The 23,519-nt window shown below is 36.4% G+C and overlaps 1 protein-coding gene across 3 annotated transcripts; it reads right to left on the bottom strand.

The window, feature by feature from the left end:
- Positions 1 to 14,240: 14,240 nt before the first annotated feature.
- Positions 14,241 to 18,460, bottom strand: LOC113173071 (CD209 antigen-like protein A). Of its 3 annotated transcripts, none has more exons than XM_026376353.1 (6): positions 18,354 to 18,460; positions 18,183 to 18,284; positions 17,398 to 17,565; positions 16,842 to 16,984; positions 16,558 to 16,661; positions 14,241 to 14,320 (listed from the first exon to the last, which is right to left on the bottom strand). In XM_026376353.1, exons 1-6 carry the CDS (start codon positions 18,421 to 18,423, stop codon positions 14,314 to 14,316), a joined length of 594 nt encoding a protein of 197 aa, XP_026232138.1. In that variant the 5' UTR covers positions 18,424 to 18,460; the 3' UTR covers positions 14,241 to 14,313. The 3 variants fall into 3 exon arrangements, with proteins under 3 accessions (XP_026232138.1, XP_026232137.1, XP_026232139.1); XM_026376352.1 differs by lacking the exon at positions 14,241 to 14,320 and adding an exon at positions 15,411 to 15,890; XM_026376354.1 differs by lacking the exons at positions 14,241 to 14,320; positions 16,558 to 16,661 and adding an exon at positions 15,780 to 15,890.
- Positions 18,461 to 23,519: the final 5,059 nt, after the last annotated feature.

Genomic DNA, 23,519 nt, shown 5'->3' with positions numbered 1-23,519 from the left:
AACTCTATTTTAATGACAGGCTCTTTTAATATAAGAAAACTTACATGCAGTTGTGGAGGAATGAAGCATCTACTTCTGTCTCTTATGAAGTACAATTTAAGACAGTATTTGAGATGTCCCTCCTCAAAAGGGTTTGTGGCATCACTGTATGTCAATCATCGACAATAACATTACCACTTGGCAGTTGTAACGTTTAAACTAGGCTTAACACACTGCAGTTGTTGCCTCTGCCAATGAGTACAGTTGTGGTTTGCATGCATGTCTGTCCAGACTCATATTCCAATAAGCTTATGCATGTGTCTAAATGGCTGTTTAAGCCAAATAATGAAATCCAATCTATTAATTTTGTCCAAAATGTGAAGAAGCAAATTAATGATTTGTTCATTGTTCAAGTTTGACAACCAAAAATGTTTGTGCCAAGTTTGAAGACATTTGCATGTGTCTGCATTGCTTTAAATTACAGTGCATTAAAGAAACATTTTGATCACTTCATTCATGTAATGTTGTATTTAAGCCAGTGCAGCATCAAAAAAGAAAATGATCAAATAAAACATTATCACTGAAAAAAGGAACTAAAACTGGCAGCGTGAGCTTCGTCTCTAAAAAGCTAAAGTTAGGTGCTGAGGAACTGCTTGGTAAACAACACCTAACAAAAGCTAGTAGTACTAGTTACACAAACATGCACATACTCAATGATATAGTATTTATGCAGTACATGTACAGTGAAACATTTCACCATGATTTCCAATGCTATCTTAAAGTGATGTATACTGGTGATCTCTCTCCTTACAGTCTAGAAGTTTTCAGGCCAAGGGGTGGAGTGAAACCAAATCTGGAACACAAATTTGTGTGCTCCAACCAGCTATCTTCAGACTGAATAGGCTACTTGGATATAGTGAAACATTTCAACCTAACAAGAAGGAAGTCCAGTTGCCATGACTCAACTTCCAGATAACTTCACCTAAACAACGAGAATCTTCACCGACATACTTTCCTTACAGCAAAATTGATCTAAGGTATGGAGTACCATATATTAAAAGTAATAACACATTTTTTTGCATTGTTGCTAGTTAGTCTAGTGGTAACATCACTGCCTCCAATGTGGGAGACTGGGGTTCAAATCCCAGGTATGGCTACCTCCAGTAGGGGTACCTAGGCAAGACCTCCTCACACTGCCCTGCCTACCCTTGTACTGACTTGTAAGTCGCTTTGGATAAAAGCGTCTGCTGAATAACTAAATGTAAATGTTACTAGAACTGAGCAAAAATTTAGCTCCATTCTTTTTATTTTATATCTTTGGTTAGATCAAGTGATAGATGTCTTTTTTAAACTGGTCACAGAAATAGAGCAGACACCACAGGTAAATCTGAGAAGTTTATTTGAAATAAGGAGAGCAATGATGGGTCTGAGTGTACTGCTCTGAGTGAGTAGGACTTCTCTATAGGAATAGCAAGTACATCTCCAGAGGAGGTGCAGTGTTCATAGCTAACTGTGGAGGGATGTCACTGTAACACAGAAGATCAGGTAAGATGAAGGAGATCAAGTAACTGTATAGGTCAGTGAAAACAAAATGGCTGAGTTACAGTACAAATGAGCAGGCAGAATGGTGAAGTTCATGTGACTAAAATTACTAAAAAACTACAGTCTCATGGTGGCACGATGTTAGAGCCACAGCTTGTGTCAGATTTGCTGAAGACACACGGAGAGATGAGTTTTTGGCAAATTTTAGAAATACTGTAGTGTCCTCAGTAGATGGTTGGTTGATTCTTTGTTGTCGTCTGCAGACTCCACATATGAAAATTTGACCAAACTAGTAGATACTGCAGCAACATTGTCCTCTGCAAGTGTGTTGAAGAGGCTCCAGCCTGGTGATTCGTCGCCACAGGGTCTCCGGTAACACGCATCTAGCCTCATGTAATACCCATCTTCTATTAGCTTATGCTCACCTACTTCTGAATCTGACAGCTGATAGCAATCTTAATCAGCAGGTCGTAGATGGGACCGTGACACTAACAAATATAAAAAGTAGTGCACGGCTGATCAAGAAGTTTCAGACTGTGACCCATTTGGTTGTCAAATGACAGTTTGTAATTAGTAAGAAATGAGGAACTAAGATCTGGAAACACCATCTTGTTATCTCGTCTCTACTTAAGTGTGAACATTTAAATTAGTGAGACGTGCTTCTCAGCATCGGTGGGACTAAGAGATAATGTTACTTAAAACACACACTGACTAAAGGTTTTTACTAAATAAGGGCCCCAGAGACTGAGCAGAGGAGTTTGAGATAAAAGAAGTTTTAATATAAAATCAGACCAAACAAAAGGGAATACAAAGAAAACAGGTAACAGAAACATCACACAGAAAAATGTTAATCTAATGAGGACTATACGTGAGCTGGAAGACAGGGAGCTAGCCACAAACACAAAACTCAGTCCAAAGACCAATGAGACCATGAGATGTAAAACAAACGTCCAAGAGTTCAGACTGAGGAGCAGGTAGAGAACGGAAACTCCAACAACAATCTGAAATCTGAATGTGAAGAAGATCCTGTATCAATTGCTGATTGGCAGCAGCTGGTCTTGAAGTGTGGTTAGTGGTGGAGGAGGGAAGGTGGAAGAGGGAAGGTGGAAGAGGGAAGGTGGAGAAAGTGCAGAGACACTGTGTGGCAGTGTGGGTGTATTTATACCAATAGAATTAATTTACATTTAGCTATTATTTGGTTACGTCTTCATATTTAATTCAACATATTAAAATATCATTTGTTACTCTATTCAATCATCTGTTACACATCTTCAGGGTACGAATTGTGGACATTATTCTTTTATTCTGACTCTGATTAAAACTTAGAATAAAACTGCTCTTGATAAACCAGACTCAGGTGGTGAAGATCAGGCAGGGATGAATACAAACAGGGTACAGAGACAGGAAAGTGTCAAGTACAAACCACAAAGAGAAAGCAGGCAAGTAAATTAGTTGAATGATGAAACTTACTTCAAGGGTGAATCAGGTGAGAAGAGCAGGTTTCACCTCCATTGGAAAATGGGTAATCAGATAGCGTAGGTGTTTGGACAACTGGGAATAACATATATCTTAGTCCGTCCCACGCAATATAACATAAGGTATGTAAGGAAAAGACACCAGGAAAGGAAAATATGAGTTTTTTCTGAACTGTGATTCGAAGTTTCTGCTAACGGCCACTCAGCTGGATTAGAGCAATAATTACCAATAATTACAATAAATAATGAATAAATAATTAATGTCTGCAAAGAGAGATTGAGAGGAGTATTGGAAGCAGGTAGGGTAGGTCCTTGGATGGGCTTATGGCAACTTAACACTTTTGAGCCTCCAGGGCGGCTAGGTGGCCTACTTCTTCCTCCCCTCTGATAAGTTAGTCAGAATTCACATGGCCACTAGAGGTCAGCCTTAGGTTAGGTAGACATAAACAGCACAGAGGCCTTTGGCAGTGTGCTTTTTTTTAGGATGTTGTAAATTACAATTGTCTTTTGTCCGTCTACTCTGATATTGATAATATGAGGATACAGTGTATTGCTGCTACGAGTTGCTGCTGTCTGGATCATCCCAAACCTCTTTTTTTGAAGAGTTTACCTGTTTAATTAGTGATGAAAGAAAAGACTCTTTAATAACAACTAACCAGACACCAGAACCCCAATTTCTAAATACATGCAAGTCTAACCTGTAAAGTTCCATCAATCCATTTCCAGACATTCTCCATATTGTCAGTCAAACCGATCCAAGCAAGGTTTCCTTTGTGGTGAGTCTAGAGAGGAATGTCTGTGTCAATACACAATAAATAAATAGAGTGTTTGTATTTAGATTTATCTGTCATGATTCTACTCTGGCTCTGCAGCATCTGTTTAGTCTGCCTTATACCAGTTTACCAGCTTTTCCACAAAACCATCCTTCCTTGCAAATGGCTTATATGTTGTTGACTCTTTGTGTCAACACCTTGCTTTGCCATCCCTGTCTGCTGGGTCCTGCTAGACTGTGTTCCTGCTCCAACTCTGACGATGGTGCCAACAACACATCTTTACCTTTAGTATAATGTGTAAGTATCTCTAAAAGTAGAACATTAATTTGCCATGTCTAGATTTTTTCCAGTGTCAAACAGGTGTACATGAATTTTTTAAACTTTGACATCTGTACACCAAAACAGTCAAAGTGAAATGAAACACTCAAGATGTGAGCAAAGTCAAGACTTCCAGCTTTAATTTGAGGGGTTTAAGAAAACTGTGGCATCAACCAATCAGGGATTTACCATTTTTATACACACACTCCTATTTAATAATAATTTATACAGATTCAGACAGTGTCTCAACCCTTTTGGAATTGGATTTATAGATTAAAAATATGGAGTTTATCATTATCCTGTTCATGGGCACTAATAGACCCCAACACCAGGGGGATGCAGGCCTTTGAATTGAGTGCTATAACAAACTGGAGTGCCCCTCAACTCTTTATTTATTTATTTACACATTCTGTACAGTAGATGCAACATTTTACAGATTGGTGAACCTCTGCCCATTGCTACCTTTTAGAGTCTGACTTAAGATGCTCTTTTTATACCTTTTATGAACTAATTGGAGCTGAAAATAGAAAAAAGTGACTACAGTGATGGCAAGTCCAAATAATAATATATGTAGAAACTATTGGAACAAAACTTGTCATGCTCAACATTGTCATAGATTTCATCCATTGCTCACAAAAATGTCTTATTTTTTGAAGGTTAGCTTTTGCGCACAAGCTACAATACACACAGGAAATAAAACTCTTATCAGTGTGTGATCTTTGGGGAAAACGTATCTGCCTACATCTGCCACCTCACTTACCACTACTGTCTGTACTGATAACACAGAAGTGCAAACTAAAACAGGAAATTTCACAAGTGATTAAATCTCTAAGAGACTGACTCACACTCACACATTTATTTTTTTCCACAGACAGCATTTTAATAATCTTAAATGTTGAAAAGGAAGGCAGTTTAAACGTGTGCAATTTTCTTATAAAAGAAAAAGTAAATAGAAAAAAATACAGGGCTGCAGACAGTTTGGTTTGTGTTCTGCATTGAAGTTCAGTTTTAATTCAAAATCAAACACCCAGCACACTGACTGTTTTCATCATAACTTGATGAATTAGATTTTATCCCCATTGATGTATGTGGGGCAGATAATAATCTCCTTCAGTGTTTTTTTTAATCGCCATTATGTCTCTTTGCATCAAGCTTTTAATTTATGGCCTTTTACACGTTTGATTCACATTCACCAGATATGTTACAGGACCCATGACATCCAACCACTTCTGTGACCTTCCATGAAGTTATTTAAAACAACTGTCCCACAGAAAAAGATTAAAATTTTCTGTTCCTGTTAAAGTCCTTGTGTACAAAGACTAAGCTATATCAGGAATAACAAGAGATAATCTAGTGCTGAACACCTTTTAGAGCCTTTTAAGAACACCTCTGCTGGAGTGTTTTTCATAAGAACGTGTAGCATCCTGACCAAGATACAGTAAGTACATGTTGGAGCTGACATGTTTGTGCTAATTTTAAAATTGAATAACATTATAGGTTTTAAATTACAATATTATTTTGTTATTATTTAATAATCAATATCAGAAGTACTAAACTGCCACTGTTTTGAGGTCAGATGCTGATTCATCTTCAACTTTATCTTTTTTAGTCTCAGTGTAAGATTCCTGTGTGTGCACATGGCCTCACAGACTTGACAAAGAGTTTACCTAAATAGAAACAACTACAGTGTGCTTTCAACTTATGAGGACAATAGAATTCATCTTTATAAGAATAAAGGTGCAAATAGATCTGCAGTTTGGTAAGTTGGCAGAATGTTTAGTTTTATAAATGTATGTCTGCTTCAAGGCTTATTTTTAAAGTTGGACAATCTAGTGTCACAGAAGCAGCAAAACACTCAGTGCTCAGAAACATAATTTACCAGAGTAAACATTTATAAAAAAAAATCACTACTCAGAGTAATCAGTCAAAAGTTAACCTGAATTTGTGTTTCTTTGTGATTTTGTATTACCTGAGAGCTGAAATTTATTTTTTCTTTCTAGAATTTCTATTCAACAAATTTTACTTCAATATAAATTAAAATAATTTAAATAAATATTAATGAAATGAAAAGTAACTGGTTCTAAAACCCATTTTTATGCTACAAAACATGTTTCCTTTTTCTGTCTATTGAATAAAAACGGGATAAGTGTGTATGCAGATAATCAAACATAGTTTGAATATAATGTTAAAATGATAGATGAACTGAATTCCTTGTTTGTCTCTGCACCTCACAAAATACCACATTGCTATGCAAATTAATTGAATTGTTTCTTCCTCTTTGTAAACATTTAGCTTTTTGTGTTGTAACTTTACAAGAGACAAAAGAAATTAAAATAATTAAATATAATTTTTAATAATATATAGGAACAATTTTCTTGACATGTCAGGAAAAATGTAGTCAAAGTTCACTAACTAAAAAACAATTAACATTTTTAAAAACTCCTAAAACAGTCCAAAATTATTGAACACATTCACACTTTCAGATGAGGTTAATATTAGAGACATTTAGATGTTAACTTATGAAAACCAGACTCACAGTGGACACCGAGGCCGATGAGTCCAGCCAGCAGGAGAACACTGAGCAGCCCCAGAAAGAGAACAACAGCTCCAGGACATCTCCTGGAACCTTAAAAAGAAAAACCAACAAACAATTACAGGTAGACCACATAATATAACTTCTAATACATGTTCAAGCACAGTACAGTCTCTCAGTCTTCTTACCTGTAGGTTTTGTTAAAGTTGTTGAATCAACAGATGTGATCATTTCAGCATTGCAGTAGATTTCTTCCACTGCACAGAGGATGTAAATTTCTTCTGGTGTGACCTGTGAGCTGTTTGACACAAGCTACAGTACAAACAGACTTTTCATCAATATATCTATTTAGTTTGTCTTCTGAGGAAGTTTCTGCAGTTAAACATGTCTTATCTGTGGTCATCTAACACCTTCCTTAAAAACCAGAAACAATGATCTTGATATACAGAAATGCAACACAGGAAACTAGACTTTTAGCAAGAAGAATATTTGTAAAGGATGAACATGTTGTGGTGTCACAGAAACAGATAAATACTATTATGTAGTCTGCTGTTCTTTACTTGACAGTGGACAGTTTCGCTGCTAACCCATGTACTGAGCCTTGGGGTAATATAAGAGACTCACTTTGTCTTCAAAAGGTAAAGAAAAAAATGTTTTTAATGTGTTAGAAACTTACTGTTACTGTTACAGTTCCTATTTCAAACTGTAACAGTTGAGATCATCAGTGGCTATTTTAAGAAAGGTGACATGTTTCCACACATCAGCCAAAATACTGAATGGTTCAGTCTGCTTGTTTTGTAGTTTCAATAACTTGGTCAATAACTTGAACTCTGATCTTAAGCTTCTAGTCTCGCTGCCTTTCTACCCGGTCTCCTGGACAAACAGTATGTCCACCCTGCTCCTCTCATCTTCGACCAACAGTAGCCCAGTTTCTGAAGATTATGGCCGACCTCCCCCCACCCTGGACACAACTGTTTGAAAAAAAGTCCTCTCTGGCTATAGTCTGAGAACAATTTCTTACTGACTAAGCTCCTTAACAAAAACCAGACCCCCCCACAGACACATACTGTGCACCCACAGTCATTGAATTGGCAGCATGTGTTAAACATGCATTGCAAAAATTGACTATTGTGCATACAAACCTTACACCAATATCAAAGTATTTGTTAAAACAAATTACACCGTATCAGACTGCGGTCATATCAGCTGTGGATTAAAGGTCAAAGAATGCTGGACGGCTTGTTGTATCACACTGTAAGTAAAAATAACCAGAGGATGGTACAGAACATTAGTAATATAAAAAGAGAAAATAACACTGGCATAAAACCCTCTAATAATTTCAGATTTGAATTTGAAAAAACAGTATCAGAGGGAAAACTACAGCTTAAAAATATTAAACAGAATTCATAAAATAGTGATCTGAATGAAGCAGGGAAGCACTGAGCAGCCCCAGAATGCATAAAATCTCTTTTCTGAGCTCCTCAGACATGAGCAGAGAAAAGAGAAGTGAATATGATCAACGATGAAACACTAATACTGACATTTAATGACAGTTCAGTCTGTGTAAAATGATAAATACATGTGATGAATGCAAAAACATATTAAACATATGAAACAAGAAGTAGCTTTGATTTCAGTTTTCATATTTTAAACATAGATACGTGAGAATAAAAAAAAGGCAGTTTCCAGTAAACATGCCTTTGGCATATAAGAGGATTGTGAAATTTAGTATTGTTGGTGATGGCTAAACATCTGCTTAAACTGCTGATCAAGTATTAAACCAAATCATTAAATCAAATTGTTTTTGATGTGTGATTTCTGGGGAGCAGGGTGACATTGACATTGTGAACAACAGTGACAACAACCTAAGTTAAATGTGTGACATAATGAATGAAGCCTTCAATATTTGGTTAGAAAATATGTCCTGGTTGAAGTATTTCAAATCAAAAACCTGAACTTCATTTTGAGCTGCGTTTAGATAAAACCTTTAGAATCCAGTTAAAGGAAACCACAATCAAGGATTTAGTTTACAGACCATCAACTGACCTCAAAGTTAGACATACTGTTACTGTGAATTTATGCTTCTAACGATTAACTGTGATACAACTTGGTTCCTCAGATGTGGGGAGCTAAACTCAGAAAAAAAGATTCAAGGTTTCAAGTTTCTTTTGACATTTTAAAGCAGTCTGTGTATCAGCATGATGTTAAAGATGCTAAATCATTACAGGGTCTTGGTTGTTCACAAGGTCTACAATAGTCAAACAGAAAATAAGTAATCTTCAAAATTAGGAAGTCTAATTTCTACGAACAATAAAAATGCTGTAAGGGAAAATCCACCCATTGATATGAGAGGTGAAACATACTGGAAAATCACTGTAAAAGTAGAGTGGAAAATCGCTCTCGTGATGAGGCCTGTAAACACCGGATCCGTCTTTACGAGTATCCACGCACCTGACCTCGGGAGGTCATTTCCCGTACCTATAAATAGTTCTAGGTGGAGAGAATAAAGAGAACACTAATACCCACTTGTGCAGAAGTAGATACCAAATAGCTCATTCCGGAAAACATAAAGATTACACTGTGAAAACACATTTGCGTCTTGAGAAAAAAATTGTTTTCACAAGTTAACAACACCTAATTCGACCATAGTCTTCGGCTAACCCATGCTAAAACTAACACCCACACTTCACACCCCTTTCACAGCTGTAACCACACTGTCAACAGGAAGTCTGCCATCTGGCAATTCAGTCTTCAAGATAAGATAAACGGTTATATCTAGACAACAAAGGAATAAAGACTAAACAAGATAAAAAGCAAAACTGAGACTCAACCAATACTCAAACTCTAAAGTTCTTTTAATTAAAAAAAATGTTTTTGCTTCACTGTGATAGAAAGAAAATGTTGATGATCAGAAAATGTTGCTGCACTGATGCATAATTAATTTCACCTGTACTACTGCCCTGTTGTACCCAGACAACACACCTTAGGTTGTATTAATTATTTTGTAGAGTAGATGGAGGTGCGACTTGCATATGTGTGAAGGAATCATCTAATTTAAAATTTATGGATACGTATACTGTGTATTCTCCTCGTTTATACACTGTTGAAGGAATTAAAACTTATTATGTTATAATCAAGAAACAATCTTCAAATAACACTTTAATAAAACAGCTTCGTGAAATAACTGCACTGTTTCAAATACTTCTGTTTGCTGTTTATTTTGTTTGAGCTTTAGAGGATTTTCTCAAATCTTTTGAAACTCAAACCAAATAAATGTACATGTTGCACCAAGTGTTGAGATGAGCAAACAATTTGTGATGTAGCCAGAAAATTTCACAGCTGTCTACGTGTTAACATAGAAAAACATAAAAACAATTAAAGCAGCTTGTTTTTTTACAGTCATGAAGCATTTCTGAGAAGCATTTGTCCAGTTTCTGGAGAGTTGTGAGAAACGGGAACATGACTGTAACATTACTGTAATATTACTGTAACATTACCGTAATATTACTGTAACATTACTGTAATATTACTGTAATATTACTGGAACATTACTGTAATATTACTGGAACAGTACTGTAATATTACTGTAACAGTACTGTAACAGTACTGTTATATTACTGTAACAGTACTGTAATATTACTGTAACATTACTGTAATATTACTGTAACATTACTGTAACATTATTGTAATATTACTGTAACAGTACTGTAACATTTTTTTAACATTACTGTAACATTACTGTAACATTACTGCTTTCTTGACATTGTCACTGTTTCATTTGATTATTTAGACATAATATTATAAACAGCTGTAAATAAAATAAATCTTTTGAATGTCAAGGCTGAGCTGGTTTTTCACAGATCCACGGTAGAAAAGTTTCACATGGGTATTCATGCCGTTGAGATGAATGACCACCTGAGATATGGACACAGTCCTCTTCTCCCCATTCATTGTCTCCACTTCCATTATAAGGCTGATTTGATTCACTTTTCCAGGTTTCCTCTTTGTCTGTATCACTCAAACCAATCCAAGAGTCCGTGTTGATGAATGTAGAGAGGAAGATCTAATTAACAGAAACAAAAGAAGTCACTGTATTTAATATTCAAGTTTAAACCATATTACATTCATATTTATGTGTGTACACAGACACATGAGACACATCAATCAAATAATGATCAATCAAATGTTCAGACACATTATCAGCTCTCAAATAGAACAAAAACACAGATTAAGTTTTACTGGTAAACCTTAATGAGAACATGTAACAATGAACTTAAACTCAGACTAAATCTTCATCTGAATTTGTACGTGCAAATTAAACATTATCATTCACTCCTTGTCAGACAAACATGAACACACGCTTCACCTGTTCTTCAGCGCTGTCTATAACCACCAGATCTGCTCCTCTGGTTCTACAGTCCTCTCTGCCTGTTGTCCAGGAACCAGACTCAGTGGAAAAGAAATAACAGGACGAGCATAACTTTATCCAGCCATCAGGACAAGTTGTTTCTGTAACAGAAAACAACAAGAAATGAGTGAAGATGCAGCTACATCTACTGCTAAAGGAAGAAAGTGTGAGGTAAAACACAAAGTTGGATTTACAGTACATGATTCCAGTTTGAAATTACATAACGAGTATCTTAACATTAGTAAATGAACATGACAAAATGTGACTGGGAAACATTTACTTCACTGTATAAATCATGAATAAATCTTTAATAATCTTAACTGGATCATTGTGTTTGCTGTTATTTTTGCTGTCATCATTGAGACACTATGTGCTTTGTCTCTCACTGACTCACTCTTTTTGGACAAACTCTGAAGCTTATTGTTCTCTTCAGTCATCTCATTGAGGTTGGTCTTCAGCTGGTCTATCTCTTCAGTCAGGGAGGACACTGAGGTATGATCTGAAAGAATGAAGAGACATATCTATGAAACACAAAAAACTAAATTCATTCACATAATATAATATTATTATTATGTTACGGTATTTACGTTAATTCAAAATTGTTCCTAAGTTTGTGATCATGACAGGTGTTCATAAGTTAATAATACAGAATGAACATCTTCCAAATAATTTTAATAAAATTGCACTTTACAACTTTTCTTAATGTGAAGAGTTGTTGTTAAAGCTTCTCGTCGTCCAGACTATCTGAACAGTACTGCCCGCAGTGGAGAAACATTTACTTTTAGGAGTATCTGAGGCATGCCTATCAAGTAAATCAGAGATTTCTACTATTCTGCTTGATGATTAAGATTTTTTATTTTTGAAATTTCACAACAGTAAGTTAAGTTCGGTGCTGAGTCCAGAACATGGAGAGGAATGGCTGCGTGGAGCACAGTGGGTTTATGTTGTATCTTGTAGTTCCAGTAAATATCTGTTCCTGAAAATCATTGGTTGACTTTATGTTAACTTATGACATGAACACTCACAGTGGACACCGAGGCCGATGAGTCCAATCAACAGGAAAACACTCAGCAGCCCCAGACACAGAAAATCAGCAACAGGACGTCTCCTCTTTGAGCTCCTGGAGCCTGAACAGAGACCAGATCAGTTAATATAATCAATGATACAGAAGTAATAATAGATGAAAACAGATTTATTAACAGCTCAGTGTGATAAAACATTTGTACCTGTCTGATTTGTCAATGGTCTTAAATGATGAGATTTATCATCTTCAGCATCATTATAAATTTCTTCCATTGCTCATTAGATGGTCAAATATCTCCTGGAAGATCAGCTCTGCAGCACAGACTGAAGAATGAGTGAAGCAGAAGTTGTGTTTATTTCAGTCTCTTGATGTTTTATCTTCTGAGGAAGTGACAAGTTTGAAATATGACAGAAGGACTAAAGCGCCCTCTTCTGTTGGTATCTGTAGGATGTTGTGTAAATTAAGCATCTTATGACTGTTGACAACATGAAGATATAGATTAGTGCAGTGAACACAGATCAACACACAGAGTGTGTTGACACTTTAAAAGTTTTGAATTTGACTCATGTTTGTATGAAAAGTCACCACAATGATTTTAATATTTAATATATAACAAAATTAAATAGACTCACAGTAAAAACTTTATTCTGATATACTGAAGATTTAATAATTAGTGAAGAGCTGAACTTCACTAACATCCTTTTCTGGGTACAAGCTGCTGCACTGTTCCATCTCTAGGCTACAACAGAAGGTGGCGACAAAGATCACTCAGCAACAAGAAGAGAAACTGATGAGAACAAACTAAGTAGAGCAGGAGCTACTGTAATATTATAACAAAGTATTGGTCACCTGACAGATAATTTCAGTTTTGAAATCAAACGTGGAGAAAAATAATCAGAATCTTCACTGAAAAATAACATCGACACAGACTGATGAAAAAGAACTGTAATAATCCACTACTCTCACCCTCTCAGACAAAACTCTTTCTGTCAGAACTCTTTTCAGATTTAATTATGAAATTGAAATTGAAATACAAATTTGCAAAAGACCAACTTGACCCTGGACAACACTAAAAAAATTTCCAGACAGATAAAACAAAAGGTAGAATTGTTTGTTTTGGGTCCTATTATATAATGAGAATGATGTATACCACCACCATCACCAGTGTGAACATCAGTGTTTAGTTAGAAAGGTCATTCCTCCTGAATTCATGTTTGATATTTTCACCTTCTTTTGCTCCATTCTTGTTTGTGTGTTTTTATGTTTAAATGGTTAAAATAATATAATACAAATTTGACCAACTGACCATCTTTTACGGCTTAGATGTAAATGATGACTCTTCTGTTGGCTTCAGTTCTCTTAAACTTCAGCAGGAAATCAGGTTTTGATATTAACAAAAACATTTAGTATTATTAAACTACATTTTTTTTTTTTACTGATAAATTGTTGACAAATTGTTGTTCATGCAAATTTTTATACTACACATATATTTTTGAGGTTATGTCCATAACCCTTCACACAACTCTTGAAATATATATATATATATATATATATATATATATATATATATATATATATAAATATATATATATATATATACTAAAATTCAGTAGTTTGACTGTTATTTTTTCAGAACATGAAGGCTGAGCACACTTTTTTCACAGACCCAAGGTGAAGAAGCTTCACATGAGAGATCGTTCCAATTGGATGTTCCAGCTTCTCTTATGTGGACACAGTCCTCTCCTCCAAAATGTGGATCTCCATTTCCATTATCTGGCTGCCGTGCCGACCAGTACCTGGTCCAATAAAAAGAAACATGACAATGTTAATGTTTAACTTTCCATGATCCAGGAGTTGGCATTAGTCACACATTTCCAGTGGTGACATCATTTCTTATGAGTCTTTAATTTACAATAACAGGGAAAGACCTTTAATCGCCATATGTCACATTTACATGACACAGAGAAATTGGTCCTCTGCATTTAACCCATCACCCTGGGGGGGAGCAGTGGGCAGCTACATACAGCGCCCCGGGAGCTAGCTTGGAGCATCTTGCTCAAGGACACACCTTGTGTCTGTGAAGGGGTTGTTTGCAGCTATTTATTGCCTGAAATAATGAGATGGAAAATGGAGCCTTGTATATCTGTACTCACTCTTTTTGTACAAACTCTGAGGCTTTTGTGCTCTTCAGTCATTCCAGTGAGGTTGGTCTTCAGCTGGCCTGGAGATCGGCTTTGATAGAAGCTGCACCATGTACTGAGTCATGGTCTGAAATAAAGAATTGACATATCAAGCATTTCTACTCAAACTTGGACTTTTACTCCAGGAAGTGCATTTTTCTGTTATTTACATGGTCCTATGGAGCTTCATACAGCACGATCACTTCTGCTACTAATAATAATTCTGTCACATCAAAAATAAAGGAAATGCTAGATTCACATGACTCATAATCTGTCATGTTAAGTGCCTGTTTTTCTGCTTCTGGCTGCACACATTCTTTCTTGAATTCCTCAATTTAATTCAAAATGCTGCAGCCATAGGTCTGACAGGAATAGCAAGAGAGGTCATATTTCTCTTATCTTTAAGATTAGATTAGTCTGCTGGGGGACCTCTATTGATACACTGAGATTCTCTTCTCTCTCCTCTATACATACAAATGCCACCACTGCATGTCATTAACGTTGTGTCTTCTCTCTCCTGTGGTTGTGTTTCTTCCTCTGTCTGTCTTCTCTCTGTACTTATCTGCAGGTTTCCTCGGCTTGGACCTGTATATCTACAGTATCTAGTTAACCTGCCTAATGCTGTTGCTGCTTGTGTTTTTTTTTTTTTTGTTTCCTGCTGTACTTTTCTCTCATGGCTGCCACCATGAGCCTGGTTCTGCTGGAGGTTTCTCCACTGTTGCCTAAAGTTTGCTCAAATGGGATTGTTGGGTTTTCTATACCATTTTTTTTATACAATTATACTCTGTAAGGTCTAAAATCTTAAACACTGTAAAGTGCCTTGAGATAGCTTCTGTTGTGATTTGGCGCTATAAAAATAAAATTGAATTGGAAGTCAATTAAGTGGTAATTTCCAACTCCCCTATGCCTTGTTGAAAAGGAAGCTCGAAGACACTAATTTTGACTTTGCCCACTCCACCCACATCTGAGATGGTCTCTTCTTTGATAGTAAATAAAAAAAATAAACAGCTTTACATGGTACTTAAATAAGATAATTGTGTTTTTGTAATATTCTGCAAACAATTTAACTGACCCACATATCAGACTACAAATCAGTAATTAAGCAACATGCCCTTCAAGGCAGAAATGAAAGACAGAGGTCTGTATGCTTCATTTTTTTAACTGGCTCATATAAGATGGACATGTCCAGGTTGCTGAGGTCACAGTTCCTCTTATTCCTAAACTATTTGTCTTCATCCAGCATGGGAATGCACATATTTGTCTCTCTGTTGGTGTCAGGTAGCTGAACATAATGATTAAACTTTAACTTGCAGAGTGTATCGTGAAGTGTAGCCAGAATTACAGTTGATGTGATGCAGTGTGGGGTAAAATCACAAAATAGTAAATGTTGCTGTTTTTATCACGTCATTTCTTTATTTCTTCATGAGTAAGGCAGTGACCACACCTATGCATAAACATCCCTTAACTGTAAAAACATTATCAAATGTATGGCGTCAAAGCTTCACCAGTGTTACAACATTTTTTCACAGATCCATTTCAGAGTATTGTTACAGGACAGGTCATTCCAGTCTTGAAGCTGAACTCTGATATGTCCACAGTCCTCTTCACCAAGCTTTTGACTTCCACCACCATTATTAGGCTGCCCACTCCCCCAGTACCTAAGTGTTTAATGAACAAAATAGACATCACGCTGATGATGTTTTAACAGACATAAACACAGATCCTCAGTAGCACTTTATGATCTGCATGTTGCCTGTTGCATTACGTGTTTTCTGCAGTAATAAAAGGACTGATGGGCAGAGTGAGACAAAGTGTCAGTGAGAGAACGTAGAGGATTGTTATCAGACATATTATTTATTAGAAGTAGCCATGAACCATTTGTGGTTCAGTAGGCAAGAGAGTGGCATAAAAATAGCAACACTTTGACTGTGACACTCCATCTGATCTGGACATGTGTCCATGATACCGAGTTGTGGAGTTCCCGGACAACTGAGTCACAGTTACTCCTAAATGCAGTGATACAGGCAGAGTCAAACAGAGACACTATGAGTTAACAGCCATTTTAGCTTCAGCTTTTATTTACTCTGTGTGTGTTTGTCTCTGCTCTGATTTGGTTAATGTGTTTTCCCGTTTGCATTATGAAACTGTATACTTCTCTCTTGTTTAAGGTTTTAACCCTAGTAAAAAACTTACCTACAAACCAACAAAGACTCTTCTAATTTCTTCACTGAAACCCATGTGTTTCAGTTGTGTTGGGCATTCCAGATACACATCATAAAAAGGAATATTTAAATTTGAACAAGGTGAAGCGCATGTCTTCCTTACTTTACAGTGAGTGGAGATCCATCGATCCATTTCCAAGTGTTCTCCTTTTCTCTGTCGGTCAAACCGATCCAAGTGTCCACATTGGTGAATCCAAGGAGGAATGTCTGTTTAAGGGTCAACAAAATAAAATCACATATATTCTACTTTTAACTACAATATATGTACATTAGGGGTTTGGGAGACATTATTAATCAATCAATCAATAAACTGCCACAACGGTATTTTCGGGTTTTACCCTGACCTTCCTGTAACAAAATGTTGAATGGGCAACAAAAATACTGTACCTGTTCTTCAGCGCTGTCTATGACCACTAGATCTGCTTCTTTGTTCTCGCAGTCCTCTTGAGCTGTTGTCCAAGAACCAGACTTACTGGAGAGAAAATAACAGGAACATCCAAATATCTTCCATCCTGCAGGGCAGGTTTTCTCTGCAGCAGAGAACAAAAGAATCATCATCACTTTATTTGCCAAATGTGTCGTGTTTACATGAAGTTGACTCGGTGATATGACTCAATAAAATATGGAAATGAGGAGTCAACAGGACCAACTAGAAAAATGTTTAAATATAAGTCAGTGTGTATGTACTATATTTGCTTTTGCATTGATTTTGGTTGGTTGGATCCACACAGTATGAACTACATGGCCTTCTGCATTAGTGCAGACACTGGAAAATGGTCAAGATGCAACTCTGCTGCAAAATAAAGATGTTTGAGGTAAAACATGCATATTTGGAAAAGGTGTTTTAGTGAATAACTAATGTTGATAAAGACTTAACCAGTGTGATTGCAGTTATTTATTTTCTTGGTTTAAAAATAATTTAGCCTTGTATGTCTGTACTCACTCTTTTTATACAAAGTCTGAAGCTTATTGTTCTCTTCAGTAATTTCAGTGAGGTTGGTCTTCAGATGGTCTCTCTCTTCAATCACCTCAGTGAGGTTGGTCTTCAGATGGTCTCTCTCTTGCATCAGCGCAAACAGTTTGTCATTACTGGCTTGAACTGAGCCATGGCCTGAAATAATGAAGAAAAGTGTGTGAAACACAAAACACCATGTGAAGTTCGTTATGTAATATTACTAAGCCTATAATAAAATATGTTTATTCAATCCTCTTTAGGCACCTTATGGAGAATTAAACAATCATCACATATCAGCTATTTTGAAAAACATGCCAATCATCAAGTGCTATGGTAACCTTAGTAAAGTACAAAAAAGTAAAAGTAACTGCATCACTGAGACATCATGTCAGAATTTAATTTTAGTTGAAGTTCCTGTTTGTCTGGCCCTGAAGCTGCATGCATTTGTCATGTTGAAATCTCTGCTTTGTGTTTTAGTTCAGTTCAGTTCAGAGTAAGGCTTTTTAAGTTTTCTCAAAAGTTTTAAAAATCATGAAACATTTGAGAAAAGCTAAGCATGTAAAACCAACACATATTAAAAGCTTAAACAAACATAAAACATCTCTTAGGGTAATACAAGATTCCAAAAATTCAGAAATTCTGTTTATTTTTATATGTTCCAAATCATAACTGCATCATCTCAAAGCATTTCACATAATAAGGTGAAAACATTGTAAAGTTATATAAAATCCTGAAAATAGACGTAATTATTATCTTATGAAAACTAGACTCACAGTGGACGCGGATACCGATGCACCCAGCCAGCAAGAAAACACTCAACAGCCCCAGGATGACAATGACAGCTCTATAACATTTTCTCTCTGAGCTCCTTGGACCTAAACAGAGTTATACACACAGTGGAACATCAGTTGAACATAGATGTTTTCACAGTTCGACATTTTTACCTGTCTGATGTCTAGAAGGTTCTGAGTCAACAGACTTCTCGTAGTCAACATTGCTATAGATTTCCTCCATTGTTCATAAGATGGCCGATTATTTCCTAAATGGTCAGTTCTGCTGCACAGACTGTAGTAAATACACATAATGTTAAAACCCTTTGATTTCAGGAAGCTGAGCTGCTGAGGAAAAGACAAGTTTGTGGGCAGTTATAAGACATACCATGCTGCAACCACAGAACACTGAAGCACTTAGTTCTGTCTTTTATGGGGTACAATTTTTATTCATGATAAAAAAATCAATAGAAAACAAAGTCACGTTTAGTCTAGCCACCATGACACAATGTTACTAGAACGGAGTGGTTTTATTGTTGACAGAATGAGAACCTGACCTCAGTGTGGTTATATGCCACCACCATCCACTGATGTTGTAGCTGACATGCATTCAACAAGTATTAGAAAACCTAGTGCATCACAGCTTGTTGTGTGTATTGGGAGCAATCTCAGCCTATCAATGCCACTAAAACAAGTTCACTTTAGTTTATAGATAAAAAAAATAAAAATAAAAAGTAAATCACAAAAGTAAATACATAAATATCGTTCGCAGCTGCAGTACATTATAGTTTAAAGAACTTGAGAGTGTGCTTCAGGCACTTTTTGTAGCACTGCATCATAGTCAAATAAAAATAAGAGGAGAAGAGGAAGTAAAATTAGCAGATCACTTACTCTTCATGCTACTTCAGTGTTACTAGCTGACCAGTGAGGAAGTCCTGCTCAAGTTATAAAGCATACACTGAAAAAGGCCCTTTTGAATTAACATGAAAATAATGCACATTTCGTTGTAATTATAATTAATTTTACTTAAAATTATTTACTCATGTTCATTGGACTCATTTCTCATTTATTAAACCAAACTGACATTTTTATGTTAACTTAAACTGACTTTGTTAAACCTTTGTTACATACAGTGTATTCAATTATCTGTTAATGTAATGTAGCCTATATGCAGTCTATTTCTGATTAAAGCATTAAATGTGATGTCTTAATTATTAATCATTAACTATTTAATGATTTAACATTTACTATATTTGCCTTTTGAACAAAAATCTGTTGTATTCTCAAAAAGACAAAGCATGGTCTAATTATTTATTCCAATAATTATGGAATTCAAACAATAATTATATCATCTTCAACCTGAGGATAAGTCTGAAGAGCGGTGTGGAAGACCACTTTGTACCACTTACAACCACTGAAGGCCCCATTGAGCCTAAAGACTACAGACCAGTCAGCCAACATCTCATCTGTCTTTATCAGTTAATCAATCGATTCTTGATCTTTTGAAAGCTGAAAGTTTAGAATAGGTTTTTTTTAGATATTCACACTACTAAAAGCTTTGCAGAATCAGAGCTTAAGTTTAAAAGCATTTCCAAAAAACAAAAAAGATTACAGCAGTGTTATGGTATTTTTTTCCCCAGATCCACTGCTGAGAAGTGTTACATGACATAATGCTGTACCTATTCTTCTGCATTGTCTATGACCACCAGATGTGCTCCTTTTTTCCTCCAGTCATCTCTGCTAAATGTCTAAGACCCTGACTGACCAGAGAGGAAATAACAGGAACAGCTGAACATCCTGCAGGATAACTTTTCTCTGCAACATGAAACAATAAACAACATTTACCAATAAAACGTACGTACTGCCAAGGAAATCCAGTGCAACAAAACATGCAGATTTGGCACAGTGGTTATTTTTTAGTACACGACTCCTATTTGTCAGTAAAGATCAGTCATCCAGGTGAGGTTGTTTGAAAGTATGCACATACAAAATGACCAATGCATCTGTATAAACATGTTTATGCCTTTTTCTAGGGTCAGCTCTGCTGCACAGACTGCAGTGCATGTAACAAAGGGGTTGTTGATTTGATTTAGACTGCAGCTGTTTGCCTCTGCCAATGGGTGCAGTTGTGGTTTTCATGCAGTGGCTGTTCAGGCCAAATGTAAAGAAATTCCCTGCAGGCAGGATTATAGCACTGCTGACATGGGACATGCATGAGGTCACCTTTAACCACCAAAATTGAATCAATTCATAGATTGCTTTACATTACATTGCAGTAACATTTTGATGTATTTAAGCCAGTGCTGCATCAAACAAGAAAATTATGAAATAAAACATTATCACTGAATAAAGGAAGTAAAACTGGCAGTGTGAGCTTCTTTTGTCGTCTATGTGTTAAAAAGCTAAAAGTATTTGCTGAGGAACTGCTTGGTAAGCAACACCTCACAAAAGCTACTAGTTACAAAAACATGCACATACTCAGAAATATAGTATTTATGCAGTACATGGACATTGAAACATTTCACCATGATTTCCAATGCTATCACACCATAAATATATTAAGTAATCACAAAAAATTTGCTGAGCAAAAATTTTGCTTCATTCTTTTTATTTTGGATTAGATCCAGTGTTAGATCTAGTTTTTTTTTTTTTTTTTTTTTTTTGAACTGCTCACAGAAAAGAGCAGACACAACAGGTAAAATTGAGAAGTTTATTTGAAATAAGGTGAGAATTGGTTTGAGGGGAGAGGAGCAATGATGGGTCTGAGTGTACTGCTCTGGGTGAGTAAGACTTCTCTATAGGATGCAGCAGCACAGCAGGTACGGCTCCAGGGGCAGTGTTCATAGCTAACTCTAGAGAGGTCACTGAAACACAGAAGATCTGGTAAGATGAAGGAGATCCAGTGACTGTAATAGTGAAAATAGACAAAATAACGAGGAGAAGAAAAAAATAAAGCAAATTTAACCTCATCCAGTTCTCACAACATCTTGCTTACGAGGACGGTCTCAGTGTCGTCTGCTTTATGCGGTTGCATGTTTTTCGCTGATTTTAAAAGGCTCCGGCCTGGTCTTTCGCCGCCACAAGGTCTTTAGCAACATGCATCTCACCTCATGTAATACCCATCTACTGTTAGCTTACGCTCACACCTACTACTGAATCTGACAGCTGATAGCAATCTCAATCAGCAGGTCGTAGATGGGACAGAGACTCAATACAAATATAAAATGTAGTGCACTGCTGATCAAGGAGCTTCAGACTGTGGTTGTCAAATGACAGCATCTCTGAGAAATGAGGAACCAAAATCTGGCAGCACCATCTTGTTATCTCGTCTCTACTTAAGTGTGAACATTTAAATTAATGAGACGTGCTTCTCAGCTTTGGTGCGACTAAGAGATAATGTTACTTAAAACACACACTGACTAAAGGTTTTTACTAAATGAGGGCCCCAAAGACTGAGAAGAGGAGGTTGAGATAAAAAAAGTTTTAATATGAAATCAGACCAAACAAAAGGGAATACAAAGAAAACAGGCAACAGAAACATCACACAGAAAAAACTAAATCTAAAGAGGTCTAAACATGAGCTGGCAGACGGGGAGCTAGCCACAAACACAAAACTCAGTCCAAATACCAACTTACATGAGACGTAAAACAAAAGTCCAAGAGTCCAGACTGAGGAGCAGGTAGAGAACAGAAACTCCAACAACAATCTGAAATCTGAATGTGAAGAGGATCCTGTATCAATTGCTGATTGGCAGCAGCTGGACTTGAAGTGTGGCTAGTGGTGGAGGAAGGAAGGTGGAGGAAGTGCAGAGACACTGTGTGTGGCAGTGTGGGTGTATTTATTTCAATAGACTTAATTTACATTTAGCTATTATTTGGTTATATCTTCATGTTTAATTCAACATATTCAATTATCATTTGTTACTCTATTCAACCATCTGTTACACATCTTCAGGGTATGAATTGTCGACAATATTTATTTTTTTCTTACTCTGATTAAAACTGCTCTTGATAAACCAGACTCAGGTGGTGAAGATCAGGCAGGGATGAATACAAACAGGGTACAGAGACAGGAAAGGGTCAAGTACAAACCACAAAGAGAACACAGGCAAGTAAATTAGTTGAACAAGGTAACTTACTTCAAGGCAGAAACAAGTGAGAAGACCAGATATCACCTCGATTGGAAAATGGGTAATCAGATAGCGAGGTGCTTGGGCAACTGGGAATAAAATTCATTAGCAAGATGCCATGAATTATGTAAGGAAAAGACACAAGGAAAGGAAAAGAGATACAATTTTATAACATATAATGTATAATGTACATATGATAACAGGATTAGATAAGCAATACATAGAATAAATAAATCCACCTGTTCCTGTTTTATGTTGACAAAGAGAGATTGAGACCAGGATTGGAAGCAGGTGGGACAGGGCCTCGGATGGGTTTATATAACACCTTTCCCTCTGATGGGCTAGTCAGAATTCACATGGCCACTAGAGGTCATTGTTTGGTTAGTTAGATATAAGCATTTAATAATGGCTCAAGGTCACAGAGGCCTTTGAAAGTGTGCATTTCTGTAGGATGTTGTAAATTACAATTGTCTTTTGTCCATTTACTCTGATATTGATAATATGAGGATACAGTGTAGTAGGTATTGCTGCTACGAGTTGCTGTCTGGATCAACCTCTTTCTTGGAAGAGCTTGACTCCAATGTTGGAGGGTTCTGTAGCTGAACCATGTACTGAACTACGATCTGAAATAATGAAGATGTCTGTGAAATTTAAAATATTATGTACTACAGTTATTCCATAAATAATGGAACAAAAATATGTCTCAAAGATAAGATTTTTAGACTTTAACGTCTGTGCACCAACACAGTCAAAGTTAAATGAAACTGAAACACTAACAAACTCTGTAGAACATCTGTGGACAGACCTGAAGTTTGCATTTCACAGATATCACTCTCTGATCACTGAATTTTCAGATTTGTACACAGTGAGGACTGGAGATTGTAATTGATATTTTCTCCCTCCTTGTTTAGTCACACAAACATGATCAAAAATACTGCACCTGGACTTCTGCACTGTCTATGACCACCAGGTCTGCTCCTCTTTGTCTGCAGTCCTCTCTACCTGTTTGCCAAGAACCAGTTTCAGTGAGAGGAAGTAACAGACACAGTTGAACATCGTCCATCCTGCAGGACAAGTTTTCTCTGTAACATAAAACAACAGACAATATTAATCAGTAAATACAAAACTCCATCTACTGCCAGTAAATTACACTAAAAACACAAGTGCAGATTTAGCACAGGGGTTATGATTTAGTGCATGTTTCAAACTG

The sequence above is a fragment of the Anabas testudineus genome, chromosome 21 (assembly GCF_900324465.2).
Source record: "Anabas testudineus chromosome 21, fAnaTes1.2, whole genome shotgun sequence".
NCBI lineage: Eukaryota > Metazoa > Chordata > Actinopteri > Anabantiformes > Anabantidae > Anabas > Anabas testudineus.
This window is presented reverse-complemented; position numbering and strand designations above follow the sequence as displayed.